Here is a 15,438-nt window from a genome sequence, read left to right on the forward strand (position 1 = left end):
TCGACATATGGTCACACACACACACACACACACACACGCACACACACACACACACACACACACACACACACGCACACAATCAATCATCCACACACTTTCTCACCTGCTCCTTGAGGAGGAGAGCCATGCGGTCGCACATCTGGTTGCCGTCGATGGAGGTGAGGGCGATGTAGAGGAAGAGGCCGTACAGGACGGGTTTGGGGATCCACTGCAGCGGGAGAGGAAGCAGCAGCACCGACACGCCGATGAAGATGTTGGCGGTCAGAGACGTCAGCCGGGTCTCCTTCACCTGGACGATACTGAGGAGAGACAACACACACACACACACACACACACACACACACACACACACACACACACACACACACACACACAGTAACACACGCAATTATTGAATGGTTTACCGGAGAGCACACAATTGTTTCATACAATGCAACAGACAACAGTTCTATTCCAGGATTATCTTATCACTGTTCTTGCACATTTTACATTTGAGAAATTCTCAATTTTGCAGATCAAATTTCTTTTGAGGGAAATATATTTTTCTTATTTTGGATGGTGATGATAAAAATGCAGATGGAGTATTCAGGACATGTCACCAACCTTGTTTCTTGTTTAACCTTCAACAAATATTCAGACATTGTAACTGACTTTGATTCAACACAATGGAGAAACTTCCTTCTCTTGTTTTGAATTCATGGCAAGCGTAGGCAGAGTGATTTAAGCTGACCTATCAGTAGTTTTTGATATACATGAAAAACTAGAATTAGGTTTGGTCTTGTCTTATGTATTGCATTAAGTGTAATTGAAAACATCCTTCAGTCTACTTATCCTGTCCAGAGAAGCGTGAAGCTGCAAAAGCAAAATGCTTCATTAAATAAGTGGTTTCCAACCAAAGGGGGTCAGGAGATAAATCGGTGAGGTTTCAGGATAATTAGAGTGATAGAAAAGAAAAAGAATAAAAAAGATCTTTGTGACAATTCTTCTTCTAACCCTTCTTTTCTTTTTCTTGACCTTTCTTTACCTCTTCAGGCTTCTGAAATAGATTCAAATTAAACAACCTGAGAAAAGGAAGATGTGTTTCTGGTTCAACAACTCATGGAGTTGCATGTTTCAAAATTGTTTTTTTCCAGTCATTAAACTGAAGAACACTACACTTTTAAGGTTGCATTTCCTAAACTTTGGAACTATTTCTTTGAACATAAGACCTGCAGACACCACAGACAACTATACAAAGCAGATCAAACTTTGCCTTTACTCTTCTTAAAGCTAGGGTTGGTAATCTTCTTCAAAAACATTTCTTGCTATATTTGTTGAAATTCTCATTACATCCCGACAGCAATCGATGGATCAAATGCTCTGACAAAAGTATCAGTACCAGTATCTGTTGCAGGACTGTAATAAAAACAATTTTGGGGGAGTGGCTTTGTGTTGAGGAACTGGCAACTTTCTCGCAAGGTTAAGCAACTTTTGAAACTAGTGCTGCAAGCTATTTTCATTGCAAAACAGTTGGCAACACTGGGCTGTTATTTTTTGAGTTGGATCATTTTAAAAATCTAGTGTACTCCAACTAGTTTCTCAACTCTACCAGCACCTCTAACTTAAACACAACCTTATTTTGGAGCACTTTGCTCTTGAAACGTGCTTCATAAGTAAGCTCACTAACTTAGTAAATGTTGACGGATTAAAAAAGTTGGCCACTTTCGCAAATGTTCTTGGACAGTCAAGAAATTTCGAATATAAATTCCCAGAAATACTTCCATGAATCCTAAATTGCACATTTTTCTACAATCAATATCTCTAATTAGATCTCCTGCTCTTATAGACGATTGCCCCCTTTGCCCTCTTTATCACACTTGACAACTTCAGAAAGCCTGAATAAATGCTAACTATAACTTTGCACATATCTGCGTGGCCGTAATGACGAACCTAATCCTCTCATCTCTTAAAAAGCTCCTCCACCTCTTCCACCCGGAGAGAAAACGGTTAGTTACATGGCAATCATGCAATCAGGGGAAGAGCAGGATACAGTAGCCTGCAACACAAAATTAGCAGCCGCCACATGCTCTGAAGACGACCTTTAATTGAGCGTCTGATTAGCAACGGCGGCGGCGAGAGGGCGGGGAACTCACGTCTCGTAGAGGTGCCCCCCCTCCACGCGCTGCTCCACGAAGGCCAGCTGGCGCACATGGAGGGTGGAGTGGGGGAAGGCGGCGTGCATCCAGGGCAACCCCAGCACCGACATCAGGATGTTGATGAGGCCGGAGAGCATGAGGTCCCAGTGATACGCCGTACCCTTCAGCAACCTGAGGAGCAACACAACCGTTACACTCCACGACAACTCGCCACCAAACACGCAGAGAGAACGGGTGACAAAACACACACACAAGTTCATTCACACACACACACACACACACACAGATAGAGATGTGAGAAGAAAATGAGCATACAGTCACACACACACAAAAGGGCATCACTCTCCTGAGGTTAGCGGAGCCCTTTAACACAACCTGAATAAACTCGCTCTTATGTTTCACTAATTCTTCTCATTCAACGTTAAATAAATGGACCATAAATGGACCGTGAACATGTCTCTCATGTTTTCACGCATGCAAAGCATAAATCCATATGTCATCCATATGTCATTGATGATGTGACATTACAGTAACTTCACTTAAAGGGATGACGGCGACCTTTATGAAGCCACGGAACATTTTAGATAACTGCTGTGCTTCTTCCCTGTCTGTCCAGCTCTAGTGTCTACAGCAATAATAATAATGATAATAATTATTATCATTATTATAATTACAATAATAGTAAAAAAAAAAAAATTAAAATAATTCTAAAAATAATAAATGAATAAAAATACTCATAATAATCATCATGATAATAAGCATAATAATGATAATAAAGACATATTAATACACACTGATCATAATGATCATCAGCCGTGTGTCCTGCTGATGCGCTCTTGAGCATGGCATTGAAACCAACACGCTGTAAATCACTTTGGATAAGTAACTAAGTGGTTATCGAGCCAAAACGCACGAGTAATTGTTAGATTTAGTGCATGTGTAATTGCATAGTACTGACAGACATCTTAAATAAATAAATAAATAAAGACAGAAAACATAGAAGAGATAGAAAAGAAAAAAGTCAAAATCTTATTTCCAGACAGAAAAAAAGGAAACCAAAGGATGCTGAAGATAAAAGGATCAAACAAGAATCGAAGAACAGAAATAGAAACAACCTTTTTTGACTGCTGTTCTATTGTTAGTTACACATGGTAGATGTAGTGAAGTGTAGTTCACATATATGTAAACTTAATAAAACAATATAACAGTGCTGAACTGATCGACATTCTTGGAAATAATACTTTTTTTAATGCTATAATGCGTCGTTTTGCCTTCCAGTCCTCGTTTGGAACAGACATTTAGATCCAATTAATTTCTACCCAACAAATGTAGATGATAAGGGGCTGAAATTCCATCTTTATAGATGTTCCCCCTGTAGGGCTGGTTGATGTCTGCTGCTTCTATAAGTGGTCGGTCCAATGCAAATTTAAAAGGAAGAGGGTAAAAAGCTCAACGTCGTGTTTTGGCTGCGAGGCTTCTTCAGAGCTCCCTGACTGCGATAATTTGACTCAGATGTCAAGTTTCTGGCTCAGTTAATCTTCCCTCCCTAACAGACCGGCAAAGATCCGGTTTCTGCAGATCCCAAAGGTCCTCGGTGGCTTTTTGAGGGCTCTTCGAAAGACTTTAATCCAGTTAATGCACAAGAATTAATATTCTAATAAGTATCACTAATATCATCCCTTTGGACAGTTTTTCTCATGCTTTCTTTGTTAAACTCCTTCTGTACATGAGTGCATCTTTCCTTCCACAGTACCTGTTCTCTGGAGCATTGGTCAGCGAGACGACGATGTTCTGGTCGATGAAGATGAGGAGGGCCAGGAGGAAGCCGAGGCCCATGGCGCTGACAACGTTCATGGCCGACAGACGCTCGAACGGAGCCACGTTGAAGACGGGCCGGTTGTGAACTTTGAAGACTGGAACTGTTCACAGAAGAAGCGAAGAAAATATTAATAGAGCTGAAATAGTTCGACAATAAATAAATCTTTTTGGATAATTCATTAATCATTTAAGTCATTCAGCTGATTCCAGGTTCTAAAATAATGAGGATTTTCTGTTTTTCTTTGTCTTTATAGATGGTAAATGAAACATTTTGGTTTAGGAGTGTTGGTTGGACAGAACAACCAATATTTTAGGCACAAAACAATATATTGATTAAAATATAATCCGCAGACTGAGATTTTAAAGCTCGAGTAAAGATATGAAATCATATTAAACTAGACGAAGGCATCTATTGGAACCAACCATGTAACTAATGGGGATAAATAATGCTCCAAAGTTGGCTAAATTATGGAGGCATGGCCATTTTCAAAGGGGCCCCTTAACCTCTCACCTTAAATTATGTGAATATAAATAGTTATATGGTACCCAAGAGTCTCCCCTTTACAAATATGCCCTATTTATGATAATCCAATGCAGAATGAATGAATGTTTTATTTTGACTATTCTAAAAAGACGTTTTGGAATATTTCTGAAGACTGCGGTCCCTAAACAGTCTAGGGATTGCATAATTTTGGTATGAATGGAAAGCTGAGACTCTTGTGGATCCAATGACACAGATTGTATTCATGTGTGATGATGTCTGTCACTTAGTGAGACCATTTAAAAATAAACCTTATGCCACTGTATAAAATGACATACTGTGAGCTCTAGGATAACCACATCCTCGAGAAACGTTGCAACCACAAATTGGAGACATTTGGCATTCAGAGGATGTTTGGCTTTCCTAGATATATTGAGAAAAAAAGGGGTTTCTGAGAAGTTTCCAGAACAGAAGTACTTGCATTCCAGACACAAAAATAAAGAAATCTGGAAAAAGTTTTAGATACCAAAGCACAGCGTGGATTTTTCTCTGGTGTTTGTTAAAGTCGTGGTGTATTTATGTGGTATTTTGGAGGAATGTTTCATCATTATCATCAATTCTTGAGTGGACAAAAATGGTTACATTTTGCACCAAATCTTTAACAAATGGCATCAACACAAAAAACAACTTACGAGACACTATTGAGCATGGGAAGTAGCATCATATCCTTCCATCGTAATGTTCTAATTTGAATAACCACCTCACCAAAACACAATGTGTATTACAGATTTATAATTAAAAAAACATCTCAAATTAATCTTCATATTTTACTTCTATGTGGAATCTACTGTGGACCATCTATCTCCACTTAAAGATCCCCTGCCCCCCCTAAAAAAGACAAAAATGGGTCTGCATGGGTCTCTAAGGGTTAATTGATAATGAGAATAATCCTTAGCTGCAGTCTTATTACATCTTGAGCTTAATTCCACAGTGAGACTTTACTCTAATGAAAGAGTTCTTACTTTGTTAGATAACTGTAGTTCAGGACCTGCTTGATTACATCTCTATTAGAGCTAAATTATAAACATAAATTACTTTTGTGGACTCTAAAAGGTGACAGGAATGTAATTCTTGCTTGAAACCTGCCATCAGTGCTTCCCAAACGCATCAGATTTTCATCTTCACAGACATAACTGTCTCTCAAACTGTTGTGATGACTCACATTATCTCACCCCAAATCGTTCCCCAAGAGGAGCTGGATTTTTTTCAAATACTTGATATCTCATTTAGCCCCTCAAAATGCCGCTGAATTAAGTGCAGTTGGTTAAATTTAGACAATACAATAATGGGCCTATTATCTTATGACTTATTGTCTCCGGAGGTAAAGGAACAGAAAATTGGCCAGGCACTTAAATTTGAATTCACTCGAGGGCCTGGCGCTCGTCTCTGTTTCTGAGTCGACCCCTGGAGAACAGCTGCTGCCTTGGCAACAATGAATGGAGACTGGAAATGATGCTAAACAATAGTGGATAAAAAAAAACTGAAAATATCCAATGTGTTCTGGCCTGGGCCTTGATTAAGGAACATAAAAAAAGACAATAAAGGCACCAAATAGTGGAGGCCCCGCAGTTACACTGTCAGTCTGGGAAGTAAACAAGCTAGAAGTTTGAGCCCTTCAGCAGGTTTGGACGGAGTTTGGATGGAGTCCAGATCCCCTGAAGTGTAAATACACCCCGACAGCACTGCACTGTGACTAAGAGACAGCTGACTAGCAGCCGCAAGCAGCTTTCTTACAATTACTTTGCCTCATTTTTCATATTTAATGAAATGTTCTGTGCTTTCTTTTGTTGTTTTTTTTACAGCAAAGAGCCAAAGTGGGTTGCAATAATACCTAAAGACACAAAACCACAGGCATATGTCTAACAATAAAACCCATCTTATGTAAGTTCAAATAAATGCAGCTGTTGGAAATCAACTATGCTCTTCCTCACTGATGTTTGTCCCAGTTAACAGCACAGAAACACAACTGCTAATCACGTAATAATTCATTAAAAAGCTGCCAGAAAACAAATTAATATTATATTCCATTTTTTGCCAACAACATAAAATCTACTGCATCATTTAATTATTCAAAAGATTCCTGTGTTTTTATCTTGAGAAATATTGATATATATTGCATAAAGCAAATTTGGACGTGGTTAATCTGGGTGGGGGAATTACTTGGCTAACATCTCATCCTCTCTCTGTAACTCTATGAAATATCAAGGTCAAGGAAAGGATCATTACAAAGGTGAAATAGTCACTGATATAGTAGAATCAAAACTGTTTTCGCCTCACGACTGAGTACTCCAGAAAAATATCTACGATGTTCAAATTTTCAATCTAAAATATCTAAATGAGAAAAATGTTGCTCATCGTTCATTTTAACTAATCTTTGTGTGGGATTTGATCCTGAAAATGACTTTTTTTACATGAAGAGTAAATCATTTTGAATTCAGAATTTTTGCATGTTGGACATCAGCTGTGGTGAGAAAAATAACATATTGTAGTAACTTCTGTTGCAGGCTTATACACACACACACACACACTCTATGATGGGACTGTTAAGTTGTGTTTAGCATGAAAAAGTCACATTATTATCTGGAGAAGCAAACAAATGATACTAACGCTCAATGTCACTGAAAATGTAGGAGCCGATGAAGGAGAACAACAGCACTGAGATCGGCAGAGCGCAGTCCGACAGCACCTCCCTCACTTTGGCATGCAGGAACGGACTGAAAGAGAGAGAGAGAGAGGGAGAGAGAGAAAGAGAGAGGGAGACAAATAATAGAAGAATACAATTACTGTGGACAAGACAAGGACAATGGCTGCAATCCTGACACTGCCTAAGTACCTCGGTCCGCTGTTTGCTTACACAATTGAATCCAGCTTTGAGGTTGATTTGATTATTCGGGGCAATCAGAAGTAGAATATTAATGCTTATTAAATCACAAGGCGGGACAGAAGCTTCGACAGAAAACGGGAGCGTTCTAAGAGCCCGTCTGGAAAGGTTCCTGCGAGCTCAGTCGCTCCAGACAATCTTTAGAGTTGAAGCCTGAACTCGGCCGTTATTCGTCCTCGCCGGCGGAGCTCCTGTTCCAAACAAGATTTAAAACCCCTCCAGTGATTTATCTGCACGTACCTCCGTTTGAACTGGTAGAGGGTGTAGCCCATCCATAAGGTCCCGAGCATCAGCAGGAGGCAGAGGAGGGGCCTCTCTCGGCTGCAGTGGATGACGGACTCGGGGAGGGCGTTGAGTGCCAACCCGGCCGCCGTCTCACTCCTGTTTCCCCCGAGCAGTTCTCCGACCTGAGGGAAGGCGTCTACGCTGCCGTTGGTCAGCGTCGGGGCGTGGTAGTACCTCTGAAAGACTGAGGTCACATCCACAGTGTTGAGTTAAGATCAGAACAGACCTGAAGATTATCAAAACCAGTAAAGACTAGAAATCCTGCAAAAAAACGACGACTTCCAGCAACATACGCAGATTTTGAGCCATGCTAGCAGGGTGGATCTAAGCATTTCTGGTCCCAAAATCTGATCCAGACTGTCATTAAATATAAGAAAGATTGTCATAAAATGTTGTACAGACATTCATGGTGCCCAGAGGATGAATCCTCATGAGTTTTGGGACACACTGACTTCTCTAACCTTATACGAAGATTGACATTTGTAGTTTTATGTGAAATGTCTGGACTCCTAACACTAACTACAACTAAGCGTCTAGATCAAAGGTCAAACTATTAGAATCCTTAAACACTGCATACTGTAAGACTTTATTTCTTTGCTGGCAGCACCAGCACGTATCAGACTGTATTGGACTCAGTCCAGTAAAATCAGTCCTAAGGAAATCCTGCAGGAAATCTTCTATGTGACTGTGCAACAAACACAAAAAAAACAGTTTGCGTAGTTTAAGAGCATTAGTTCGATGGCGGATGTGCCAATAAATTGCACTTTACTGGCAGAAAGTGATTTTCAATGTGCAGATCTTTGTTTATGTTTGCATTGCTGCGTTTTATTGTTCCAGCACCTTCCTTCAATGGTATTTGGATGTGTGCCACCACAATGCATTGCCTTGGAAAATTGTAAATTAAGGTAAAATGTTGGATGGATTGGAAAAGAAGACAGGGACTGTAAACTCTGCAGGGAGAGCTGGAGGAGAGAGAAGCTCATAAAAGTGAGATAAATCTCAGCTGAGCTGCGGCTCTGCTCTGAAACCTGATCAACTGGATCGTAAAGAAAATACTCACTCAAGGTACACAGAACTATTTTTGAGTTTTTGGACGTTTGGATAACACAGTAAATATTAAACATGTTTAAAATCATCTTAAATTGAATGACGGGTCGGGCTCGATCAAAGGTCAAACTATTAGAAACCTTAAACAACACATACCATTTCACTATATATATATCACTGTTTTGGGCTCACTTTTTATTTAACCTTTATTTAGCCGGGATCGTCCCATTGAGATATTGGATCTTATTTCCAAAGGCCTCCCTGATGGCAGCGTAAAGTTTCACACAAGCACCATATAAAAACCCAAATAACACACCGTAAAAACAAAACAGCGTTAAAAAGAAGATAAAACCCCCCAAAAATACACTTAAAAGTATTATGAGTCAGTCTCATTTCAACTGTAACCAGTAGTCAAATAGACCTAAATCCATTTTTTTTATCTTGCGTGCTTAAAAATGAATCTAGTTTAAAGAATATCTGAAGATCACACCTAGATGACGGTGCAAAAACATTTAAAACACCAAAAACTGTGCAGGTTCTAGGGATTACGAACATAATTTGTCCCTATAATTAGAGGTCGCAGCTACTCGTAGTAGCAGATAGTTTTTGCCGTCAGTAGAGAACATAGATAAGAAGTTTAAGGCAGTTTGTGTAATATGGCCTTAAAAAGAAAAACTGCAGTGATGTGTGCAGAAACCTGAATCAGAGACAAATTGTAACGCAGCATAATAAACTTAATCTTACATTTTCAAAGAAAAATAAATTGCATACGTATATAAAATATAAACATGAACAATTATTATTATGATAGATTATGTTTGAATTAATTTGTTCCTTGCAGCAAAATAATATGTTCTATAATAGATGTTTTAAGACAGATTGATTATATATAATCATCAACAAATCAGATCCGCATAAACAACCAGTCATAATGTGAGTGTGCTCCTTTAGAGTGCGTCATGTTAAACCCTGTAGAGCTTTGCTGTAAAGATTTAAATAAGAAGAATGACACAACCTAGTCTGTGAGAGTGCCACACAAGCAGAGATACGTGCACGCTGCTCCCTCCGCAGGCCTTTTCATCAAACCGGGAGAAAGTTATGTGGCAAAGCAAAGTTGTAGAGGAGACCGGAAACACACACACAGGAGGTATTCAATGTGCTGCCGCAAAAATATTTTGGATGAAAAGTGTCAACAAAATGGCACAGGTTAATGTTATGGTAATGGCATACGAGCTCGGAGCGTATTTTACAAATGGTTTCTGAAAATTGAACTACTGCACCGGCAATTTGCGGAAAAAACATGGACGACATCGCATTCAAAATAAATTACACTCTGCCGTCGTCGTCTCGTTTTTGGGGGAAATTAAATTTTGTAAAATATTTATGATATACTAAGATGAGGTGCGGTAAAGGGCTGCAGGCTGGGGATCGAATTCTGGATTGATTAACTTAGTGCGTAGTATCTCTGTCTGACCCACAGAGGAACTAATGATGTGTGAATAAGTAGCACTGCTCTTATGAGATTAGTTCATTAATCAACTGTTTGGCTCTTTGCTGTCTGAGAATTGCTCTGTTGTCTTTTATGGTCTTTTTCCAGGGAATGAATTATCTGGCACCAGAATCATTTTCAAGAATGTGGTTTGTTCTTCAATAAGAACTGATTTTTAACAATTCCTCTGAATGATAATATTTATCTGCAGAATAGTATAAAAAAAAGCTACTTGGCAATTTTTAATTAAATGGACTAAACGATCAGATGAAAGATCTTATGACGACCAGTCAACAAAGGATTCTTCAGTGGAGGACAGACATGCTAATTAGAGAGCTGCACACTTAAAACACTTTTTTTTAAAAGAGTGTGTGTCGATTATTTTGGAGATTTGAGGAAGTTTTCCTGTCTCAGTGTTATCGGCTGTTTAGATATCAGACATGAGCTTGAGGCTGGTGGTGGATCTGACAGCAGGTATGATGTAAGTGTTAGCATCGGTTCTGATGAGTCAGAGCAGAGGACAAGTTATTGATTTTCTCAGCAAAAATGTCCTTTAATGTGCCAGAAAAAAAAAAAAGAAGCAATGTGAGAATGCGAAAACAGAGATTTAGGAACAACAACTTACTTTTGACTGTTCCTTTCACTGCGTCCACCACGAATGCGATGGAGATGAACAGAGCGATGACCTCCTCTGTCGACCTGGAGGAACACAGGAAACATTACTGTAGTGATGATCAAGGTGGTTGTAGTATAGTGCATATAAAAAAAATAAAGTGTTACAAAAATGTTGATATGTACTGAAATAAAAAAACAAACTACTCTTATTGGAAAAAAAACAATTATAATTTTATCCACACAAATGTGTTTGGAAAATTAATACATTTTTAGCCAAATAATTGATGGTTACTAAAACATTTATGTAAATAGAATTTTTAAAAGTAAGTTTAAGTTATATAAGTTAAGTAATTAGTTCTAGATTCACGCGCAACATTCTTTTTGCTACTTTTTTAATCACAGACTAGAAGTAGACCTGCAGGCAGATGTACCAGGGTCAAACACTTTATTAAAACTAAATACAAAACTACCAACCACACACAAGTGACTTAAATTAATTGAAAAAGATCCAACAGCAATACTAAACATAAAAAGAACTGGATTAAAACAAATGCACTTAATCGCTTCATTAAGCAGGGAAACAAAAACACAAAACACATACACACCATGTATATAAAATGTCACAAAGTAAAAAAAACAAACAAGTACAACGTTCCAACAGTAAAAAAAAGTTGAATAAAAAGAAACTAGAAACACAGCCTCCCGTCATGTTGAAGTGAACTTCAATGTCTGTCCAAATTTTTTATTATTTATCCTATTATTTGTGTGATTTTGGAATAAATAGCATATGAATTCTTCTTCTCAAAAACATGCCACTGGCCAAGGCTATCATTTAAGTGAATTAAATACTAATTATTAAAATATTTGCTCCTTTTCCTCACAGAGTCCAGTTGAAGGAGGACAAAGTATTAGAGAGTACTTAATATCTGTTGGTTTTGGCTGAAGGGACTCTGAAAAGGGAAGCGGAAGGACACATCTAAAGCTCTGGAAGTCACACAAAACGATTTCCTTGTCAAAAACAGACTTTTCTAATGAGTGCCTGTCGTAACCACCCAATTTAAAACATTTTCTATTTGACAAAAAAGGAAGCACACTAACAGATACAACATAAAAGTAAGAATTTCTTCCATACTTTTGATTTTTCAATGTTAAGAGTGTATGAGGAATACCTTTTGAAGAGCTTCATGAGCAGGCTGACGTTGAAGATCCCTCCCAGGATGAGGAAGAGGCAGTTCCACAAACCGATGCAGGCGTAGAAAGCCGGGAAGTCCAGGTTGTAGTCGTCGCAGATTCCTCGTATCACTGCACAGGAACACAGACCAGAACACATATCAGACATCACCAGAGCTCCAACGGCCTCAGAGACGGTTGTTGATTCACAGACTCTTTGCTTCATACTCTAAATCTAACTCGCATGTTACACAGACGCATCATCGTCTGACTAATCTGTGTTAAATAAGAACAAAGAAACAAGAAGAAAAGCTTCAAAATGAAATCAGTGCCTGAGAAATCTTGTGTGATGAACAAACAAACAATGAGCCAACAGAAGGAAAATGATCGATGATGCTTTTATCAATAATACAAAAAGAATGGTTAAAAAGAAACAGTATTGATTGCCTTTGCTCTGTAAATAAAAATGCATAATTTTTTTATAAAATAACAAAAAAAAGGAATATTGATGCTACTGCTATTACTGAAAAACGGAGGGAAAGCTTTGGCAGAGATTGACTTTACTCACGCACAAAGAAAAGGAGAATTTCATTCAAACATTTAAAAAAAAAGGACAAAAGGAATTGCAATGGATTTGTTAAAACCACAACAATTTAGCTGTAATCTCGAGCAGATTTGTGCGCAGATGAGTTACAACTTTACAAACAGGCCATTGTTCTGCCCAGACAGGCTGCTGGAAATGTACGATAATTATCCCCATGAGAATGTGCCTTAGCACAATTCTAACCCATTTACTGCGAGGACCATCACACCGCAAAACCCAGCAAACAGCTTTGGTATTAAAACTACGTCTTGGCATCGGGGTCTCTGCTTCCCCTCACCGACCACCGATTCTGCAGCTCCCAGACGTCAAAAAACCCGCTGCTGTTGGGTAAAAACCAGAGAAGAGTTTATGTGCTGCAGACTCTCACAACGGAATATAAAGTTTGCATGGTTGAGCTAGTTTCCTGACCTGTAGGCCCCTGAAAGCAACCATTATGTAACATCAGTGTGAAAAGAAATGTTGTTTTCTTCATCCCTGAAAAACGCAAAGGTTTTGGAGATGTGTGCTTTTTGCTCGACTGCACCAGGAACAGTCGTTAGGGGCAAACTGTTTGTGTGAAAAAACTTAAACTACATAACTCCAACGGGGCTGTTTTCTGGTAAAAGAGGGAGCAGAAGAGGACGTAAGAGTTTCTAGCTGCTGCTCTACACGGCGGGTGCCTCCTTCTCCTGATTTTTGATGTAATCTTCTTAGTACTGCACCCACCCACCCCCAGCCTCCAGCCTCCCTTTTTTCATATCGGCCGCCGGCAGAAACTGTGAAGAGATAAGTGTGTTTTGGCTGAGCTGAGACGAGGCCTACCGCTGATGAAGATGGCGAGGGGAGCTGTGGTGAGAGGGATGACGAGAGGAGAGCCAGCGAACAGCGAGTAGATGACCCCGCCGATGCTTTGGCCGATGATGGTCTTCCGAACATCTGGACAGAGAGGACACACACGGAGAAAACTCAGGAGGAAGTAACAATGTGGACTAATTAATGGGCTAAAGGTTCTTCTCTCTTCAGCTTAACAGAAGATGAAGGAAATTAGATTTTTTTTCACTCATTGAATTTTAAGGAAGCGCTGAGAGGAAAATGAGGAAAAAATTATTCTGGTGGTCCATTTTTAAAGTCTGATCTAAATTGTTTTCTTTCATGTTTATAACTTATGAACAGGTGAAAAAGAGCTTTTGCCATGAGAATCCTTCTAACGTCCTTATTATGTGTGAAAACAGGTGAAAAAAAGGAAAATCTTTCTAACTTCCTTACTTTTTCATCTGTGAAACAGAGAAATATACTAAAATATTAGTAAAATAGTATAATAAGTAGTAATAATATAAGTTGTGTCTATGTGTGAAAATAGGAGGTAAATCTTTCTGGTTTTTTCTAGGTGTTTGTTGTAATACTCATTTAGGCCACAAGAGGCATAAGTGCACCATTACCTCATTTTCTAAACAGGACTAAAAGCATTCATGATTTAATTTACATAACTTGCTACCTCACAATATTTGTACTCTGTGTTTAGAGAGCACGGAGAAATTAAAACTTAACAGGAAGAAAAACATGAATGCTCTTTGTCATATTTAGAACATGGGTTAGTGGTGCCTCTTGTGGACGGAATGAGTGTTACAACAATAAACAGTAAGAAAAGATTATCCTTCCAAAAAATTACTTTTTTTCAGAACCAAAACTTTGTTTTTCACCAATTTAAACAGATGGAAATAAGAAACATAACAATACAAAATAAAATAAAATCAGAATAGATACAATTTAGCTCAGACTTAGAAAATTGATTTTTTTTCTCAATTGTCTCTCAAGGCTTTCGTAGAATGTGAATATGATGCAAAACACTTATTTTAAACCCAATATAAAGCTCGACAAAATTTCTACATCAATGTTAAATGAAATGACAACTTCAAATCTGAAGCTCTATTTAGCTTTTTTTTTTACATTTAATGTATAATTCTACAGTTATAGAGAATTATCAAAATGTTCTGTTTGTGGAGAAAATAAACAGGAAAATTCTCTAAGTGTTACATATAAACATCTATATATGCTCATACCTATCTCGCCACGTGTGCTCTCGTCATTGAGGGAGCCGAAAGCGATGGCGGGGAGGAGGATGGCGATGTAGAGGAAGATGGCCGTGGTCATGTACTTCAGCAGGGTTTTATTACTGCCAACTATACCTGAGGGGAGACAAACACAAACGCATGAGTCATATTCAACTCATAACAGAGCGGAGGAGGCTCAGCACTTTAATATTCAAACTGACAAAAACATTAACAGAGTTCATCATTCAGAGCCTCCACAATATAAAACATTCAGTACGTACAGTAGAACTATTTGTCAAAGACTTTAAACACTGCCCTTTAAAAATACGAGTCATTTCTTTTGGTTCGGTGCCATTTATCATTTTGTAAAAGCAGTTATCGCTTTTATCCAAATGATGGATAACTCATTTTGAAATAAAACACTTTAATTGGGCTACTAATGCGATCACAATGATTTTGGTCCTGTGACCTTCATCGGATGATCGTTATCTGATGACACTCACAAGACAGAAATATCTGGATTTTGTTACAGCCCGATGACTGCGCTTTGGATATTATGAAATGAGAAAGGGCTGAAAGAGAGCAGCCGAGCAAGAAAACTCTGCTCTCCTTATATGTATTTAATCCGTCCTTTTTTTTTTTAAACACTCAAGGTCAACGGAGTAAATGTATCTGGTTTAATTAAGCAGTTCCAATCCCTTTAGAACAAAAAACTCTGGCAGTGCTCAAAAACATACACACAAATCTATTTATCTCTTTGGAAAATACTAAATTCTAAAGGTCAAGCAGCAGGTGTGCATTTGTCTGACTGATGACAGAGACA

General features: G+C 38.5%; 1 protein-coding gene across 1 annotated transcript in view; it reads right to left on the reverse strand.

Moving 5' to 3' along the window:
- slc4a11 (solute carrier family 4 member 11) overlaps positions 1-15,438 on the reverse strand; it is a 95,039-nt gene that overhangs the window by 6,619 nt on the left and 72,982 nt on the right. The window contains exons 10-18 of the mRNA XM_054613318.1: positions 14,625-14,750; positions 13,387-13,500; positions 11,981-12,113; positions 10,822-10,895; positions 7,616-7,844; positions 7,102-7,208; positions 3,889-4,054; positions 2,133-2,306; positions 104-299 (exon numbers count right to left, since the gene is read on the reverse strand). Coding sequence (XP_054469293.1) covers positions 104-299; positions 2,133-2,306; positions 3,889-4,054; positions 7,102-7,208; positions 7,616-7,844; positions 10,822-10,895; positions 11,981-12,113; positions 13,387-13,500; positions 14,625-14,750 — 1,319 coding nt within the window. The remainder of the gene's footprint in view (positions 1-103; positions 300-2,132; positions 2,307-3,888; positions 4,055-7,101; positions 7,209-7,615; positions 7,845-10,821; positions 10,896-11,980; positions 12,114-13,386; positions 13,501-14,624; positions 14,751-15,438) is intronic.

Source organism: Anoplopoma fimbria, chromosome 15, assembly GCF_027596085.1.
Source record: "Anoplopoma fimbria isolate UVic2021 breed Golden Eagle Sablefish chromosome 15, Afim_UVic_2022, whole genome shotgun sequence".
NCBI classification, from domain to species: Eukaryota; Metazoa; Chordata; class Actinopteri; order Perciformes; family Anoplopomatidae; genus Anoplopoma; species Anoplopoma fimbria.